The 6,167-nt window shown below is 40.7% G+C and overlaps 1 protein-coding gene across 1 annotated transcript in view; it reads right to left on the bottom strand.

Annotated features, from left to right (window-relative positions):
- Positions 1 to 3,071: 3,071 nt before the first annotated feature.
- The window catches only part of IDO2 (indoleamine 2,3-dioxygenase 2), a 79,762-nt gene continuing 76,666 nt past the window's right edge, over positions 3,072 to 6,167 (bottom strand). Inside the window, exons 9-10 of the mRNA XM_047091102.1 lie at positions 5,708 to 5,856; positions 3,072 to 4,291 (exon numbers count right to left, since the gene is read on the bottom strand). Of these exons, the coding sequence (XP_046947058.1) occupies positions 3,936 to 4,291; positions 5,708 to 5,856 (505 nt within the window). The 3' untranslated portion in view covers positions 3,072 to 3,935. The remainder of the gene's footprint in view (positions 4,292 to 5,707; positions 5,857 to 6,167) is intronic.

Here is a 6,167-nt window from a genome sequence, read left to right as displayed (position 1 = left end):
AGACTCTGTACACACACCCTTGAGGCCATGTGTGCAAGGTATTTGGGCGTTCCAGGCATCCAGAGCATGATATGGAAAATGGCAGTAATAGAAGTGATAATAGAGGGCAGGTCTAGTGACCAAATTGCATTGCCTGAATCTGACTTACTTTTAGCACTGGAAGTCTCATGTTCTGTAAACCCCTTCACTGGGGTATTAAAAGCTCCGTTTTTCAACCTTGTGTCAAAAACTAAAAGAAGAGTGAAAAATCCATATGACTGTAACACTGTTTTAGTATCGACTGGGTATGGTGCTGATCATCCCTCTCCTGTGGTCTTTGTTACTGGGTTTTCCCTTGACCCCTGATGTTGGCAACCGTAGTTCCTGGTTCACAGTGACGGGTGGCTCACTGCGGCTCACTCTGAGCGACGTGACCCGTGACGTGACCCAAGCAAGCGTCTGAAGCGGGTCCTAATCTTAAATAGGAACAGCTGTCGGGGCTTGTGCCCATGGATGACCAAGATAGTAAAAGTGTGATTTTTCACATTGTGAGTATTGTGAGCATGTTTCCTTAACTCTTCTGAAAAGCATAGATAATAAAAATGAAAACAATTACATAGTATTTGTTTAAATAGTCTTACTAATTACCACTTACTGCCACAGTGAACTAGCCAATTGTTTTGTTTAAATAATAGCATTTATGCAACAGAGGCGTAAGTAGTGCTGAATATTGTAATATATTTTCAAATGGATGTTTATTTTTCATATTTTAATGACAAATGAATAACACTAGTGTGTGCCTGTAATTAATTTTTATTATTATTGTTATTATTATCATTATTGGTATTTTGTCTACTATGGGTACCTCTGAGTATGGGTATACCTCTATGAGAACCTCTGATGGGTTCTTTAAAAAGTTGATCGTCCTAAAGGCAAGTTCTACTGGCCCCAGGACTCCTTGCCTTGCGAAGAAGGACATGGCCTGTGAGGGGTCAGAGTCGGTCTAAGGTAAATGCTCCCTGTACAGTGCAGGTCAAATTCTGACTGATACCTTAAAAAGAATGTGGACAATTAAAGGCAAATACCATAATTGAGTTTGGTTTGAAACCTATGCAGCTGCCATAGAACCATGTGGGCCAATAGATTTGTGAGTTTACAAAGGAAGTTACTTTGCAAGAAAAAATCATTTATTTTTGATGATGCTTACATCCAAAAACTCAGTTTTTAATGTTGCTGAGAAGCAGATGCTAAACTGCAAAAATTAACTAGCAATTGCATTTCAGAAAGCAATGATATCCGACTTCTTTATTAAGTTTACTGTTAAGTGAACAAAGAAAGAGAAGAGTGTTTCTTCCATTAGCAAAGCAAATAGGACATCTGTGCATGAGAAAATGCAAGACAGAATTTGGTGGGTGAAATTCACTGTTGTGGAAGAAATAATTGCTTTCAGGTACTGCAAGTTTTATATCCCAGATCTTAAATTGGATAGGATCTCACAGGTTTCAAGCATTTCTTTATGGTTGGTGTTTAGTTTTATTTTTATTTTAACCCTATATAGATTGTGTTGAAACAACAAAAAACAAATTTCGGACTGACAACAAGGGAAGAAAAACTCAGTCTCTGAGACTGTCTTTGCTGGACACTCTGTAAATTGAGAGTTTGGGGATCCTGTTCACCTGCATGCAGTCTAAGGAAAGTATAGGGTCTCTGTGCCCCACAGCATGAAGACTGAATGTTGCTCATGCCATCTAACTGGTGTTCCTTTATGATTTTTGTTGGCTTGCTTTTAAAATCATCCCTGAGTCCTTTCTAATGTCTTCTAAAAATGACTAAACTAATCCTAACTGCACTTGGGCACAGGATAAAAAAGAATCAGTGTCCCCTTGTCACCAGAAGTCTTAGGTGTTGGGGGGAGGGGGTTAGGTGAAGGTGACTCTTATGTACAAGGTTTAAGACTTTAAGGCTTTGCCCCCTTCCCAGGTGAAGATTAGCCCTATAAGGTCAACCTCGAAACAGTGGGTTGTTATTTTTATTAAAAGAGACGATGGTTTCATTCTACACAGGTCACCTGGTATAAAGAGCCTTTAGCTGTCAATATAGTCAGATTTTTGTGGGCAGTATTCCATCCTTCTCTCTAGGGGTTTCCATCCAGTGTACTGCCTGTATCCCTTCCCAGCATCTCCTGGGGAGAAACTATACATCATTTTTGTACCTCCTGCCCATCATTACAAAAGAGGATTCTTCTCTAATAGAAATGTGGGGAGGGTGTGTATCAGATACCATAACTTTACCCTAATTCAGTTTCTTGTAAAGGAGGCTTGTGATAGCTAATTCTATGTCATCTTGGCTGGTCCATGATACCCAGATATTTGGTCACACATTATTTTGTACGGTTTTGTGAGGGTATTTTGTTTGGATGAGGCGAACATTTAAATTAATGGACTTTGAGTAAAGCAGATTGCTGTCCATAATGTGAGTGGGCCTCACCCAATCAGTTGAGGGCCTGAATAGAACAAAGACTGACCTTCACTGAGCAGAAAGGAATTCTACCAGCAGTCAGTCTTTAGATGGTGATTCCCTGAGTCTCCAGGCTGCTGGTCTACCCTGCAGATTTTGGAATTTCCAACCTCTATAATCACATAAGCCAATTTCTTAAAATTTCTCTCCCCCCCCCCACTATATATACAGTAAAAGTGGGGTTTAAGGGCCTGGGCAATGTTGGAAGTGGTCAGATGTTTTTCCAAGTGATATGACAAGACTTTGAAGGCTGAGTAATCTGAAAGGCTTGTTTGAAAGGATTAAACAAGCTGCAAGCTCCATTTGACCAGTACTCATATGGGGAGGAGAACTGCTCAGCAGATGCTAACTTGGGCAGAGGCTGTTCCTGATGATCAGGTCCTTCTCCTTGAGGCCATGATTCTAGATTGGCCCTGTGGAATGTAGATACTGTCTCAGATATATGTGTGTGTGCACAGTGTGGGGCTGGGGGGGGGAGGGGGGCAGGCCTAAATTAATGGAGTTTATCTTAAATTGGCAAGATTAAAGTTTTCTAGCTTTTGCTATCAGATGAAATGAGATCTTGAGATAGAAAATAAATCAATAAAAAGTTACATTTATTTGTAAACTAAACATGTGAGTTTACTATTTATTCCTGTTTCGATCATTTACTTCCAATGGGTCAATTAATTCATTTTACAACTATAAACTTTCGGTGTAAGAAGAAAGAATCATTCTTCCAAAAATAAAGAATGAAACTAAAACAGAATTTGCAAATTGATGAACCATGCCAAAGAGCCTCATCCGTTCGTTCCCACATCGTTAACTATTCATTGTTACACTGGTGACTTCCAAGTCTTATGTGAGCCTCCTCTTTCCTCCACATCGCCACTGGAGCATTTCCAACCTCCTGCCACAAACTCAGCACACTCAGGGAGAGGAAAGCTGGATGGGGACCACAAAAATTCTCTGCTCTAATCCCTAAACCAGTGCTCAGTAGGAACGTAATAAGTCGTTGACTGAATGAATGAGTGAATGCATGCATGAGTATTTAATTTGCTTTTTAAAGAAATCAAAAAGGGGATCTGTCCACAGGCAATTTGGTTTGTTTTTTGAAATTTAGATTGATTTTCTATTATTTGAAAATAGAATAGGGGTACACGGGCTCCTCTGTGGGGTTCTGAATGAGGAAGTGTCCAAAGCTGTTTGCTATTAACCAGTAATTAGATAGGGAAAGGAAAATTTCTGACTAGCCATGGAAATTCTCCTCTGTGAAGACTAACAGCTCTCAACAAGGGAGAAGATGGTGTTCTGTAGAGCAGGAACATAAACAGGGCTGAGGTTCCTGTCAGATAATTCCAGACATTCTCATTCTCCAGGCCTACGTGCCCTCCAGTGGGAGAAAGGGCCAGGGGAAACCCGAGTTTCTGGTTTTGCATTCTTGGGAAGAGGGCAGTCTCTTAATCACTTTGGTGGAGAATTGCCTCTAAGGTCTTATCCCTGACACTCTTCAGGAAGCTCAGAACTACAGTCCCACCTGTGCCCCTCTCTTCTAAGGCTAGTGGTGGCCCAGGGACATAGTTCGGCCTCCTGCCCTTTGCTTTGGTGGCTGCTGTGATGAGGTATTTGGTCACCACAGTGATGTGATAGCTGCGTAGCTCCGCCAGGGCCTCCACACACTGGTTATAGGCTGTCAGAAGTTGGCCATTTCCAGAGGACAGAATGTGGTCTCTCAGTGAAGGAGTTGAGTGAATTTCTTCTATAAAGGCCTTGTGGGAAGGAGGCATGTACTCCCTCATCCTGTGCAGAAAATCAGCTGAAAGAAACAAACCAGAACTATGTCATAGCTCCACATGGAAAGATGCGAGAGCCTGTTTGGTTTTCCAGACATCAGTGCAATGAAAACTTGCTGTCATCTAACTTTCCAATCCACTCTGCTGGCTCTTTTGCTTGTAGACTACAAATACTACGTTCCTGAATATTGATGGGGAAGGAAAAAAGAAGCAAGTACATCTCAGATAACTGAGTTGGAACCATATCTACCAGTCAATGTGTAAATATGTATCATATACCCAAGGTAGGCAAAGTATCTTGATGAGACTATCGTCATGAGAGATATCTACAAATGTAAGGCATAAACCCTTAAACCGATTTGCTAAATACTCTCCTGAATTTTGCTTTGTTTGGAGAGTGCTAAGGAAGGGGAAAGTAATAGAATTTATAAGGGCAAGAAAATAAAGAGTGAGCAACTGTTGGGGTGCCTGGGTGGCTCAGTCAGTTAAGCGTCCGACTTCGGCTCAGGTCATGATCTCACGGTTTGTGGTTGGAGCCCTGTGTCGGGCTCTGTGCTGACAAGTCAGAGCCTGGAACCTGCTTCGGATTCTGTGTCTCATTCTCTCTTTGCCCCTTTCCCACTTGTGCTCTCTCTCTGTCTCTCAAAAATAAATAAATGTAAAAAAATTTTTTTAATAAAAAAAAGGAATGAGCAACTGTTTTTGTAATAATAGCCTCTTGAAGTCAAGTTGTTTAAAAATCAAATCAATAGATATTTATAGGAAATACAGATAGATTGATCTTTTATAGGAAATTCATTATGTGTTTAATATCATCATAGTTCTTGATAAGTGACTTTTGTGGATGAGACTGGACGCTATTTGCACACCAAATTCTAGTAATTTTTTTCCCCTAAATCCGACTTGAAAATGCCATACTCTGAAGTGCCTTTTTGCAGCTGTTAAACATTGGCTTGATGCTGGCAGGTAAGGAAATGAACAATTTCAAGCTTCTAAACTGGTAGGCCTATCTTCTGGTCTAAATAGACTTGACTTGAAGTTGCAGCATTTTTACGGGGAAGGGCTTTGGTGAGGAGCTCAGACCCATCATCAGCCATATCCAGGCTTTGTAACTTAATTCCACAGTCTTCAAACTCCGGATCTCTCCCCCATTTTAGACAAAGCAGGCTATTGCCTAGGATCCAAACAAAACTATGGGGAACAGTTGGATATATGGCAATGTTTTAAGATATGGAAATGGAAACCCAATATCCTGCTGAGATCAAATATTAACTGACTTGACACAATAACATCTGGCAGGCACACAGCCTCCTGGTTGACTTAGAGAAGTATAGACTTCATGACATTTTAATTTACTCTTGGTCTTATCAATTGGTAAAGACATCTCTGTTCTTCCTCCCTGTTAAGGAACAGAAAGAAAAAGAAAATGTCTGACTTACCACTTTCCTTGCTGTGACAAATGCCTAAGAACTCATCAAAGGCATGAAGCACTGTACTCTGAGCTGCACTCCCCCCAGAGTATTTCAGGGGCTCTGGGGAGACTCCTTCATAGATCAACCCCACTGGCATTGCTGGGTTATCCTTCCATCTAAGCAAAAGTAAAAGTCAAAGAGAAGAAGTGGGTGCTAGGAGTTAAGAGCATATTTTCTGATACAGCACAGTGAGTAAGAAAGCAAACACAATTTCAACGGTGTTTTTAGAGCAAAAGACTGGGTATCTTTGTAGAATATATACTTAAGCATACTTCAACTTCATAACAGGCCATTGAATACAGCCCTTCCTTTCCCCAGTTGGAGGATTATTCCAGAAGAGTAAAGGAATCCTTGACATTGATCCTATGACATATTTATTAGAAAAATTCAGTCATAAAGATGACATCAGTGCTCAATAGGAATAATT

This window comes from Lynx rufus, unplaced genomic scaffold, assembly GCF_022079265.1.
Source record: "Lynx rufus isolate CCGP_SWC_20201006 ecotype Redwood Valley unplaced genomic scaffold, mLynRuf1.p SCAF_3, whole genome shotgun sequence".
NCBI classification, from domain to species: Eukaryota; Metazoa; Chordata; class Mammalia; order Carnivora; family Felidae; genus Lynx; species Lynx rufus.
This window is presented reverse-complemented; position numbering and strand designations above follow the sequence as displayed.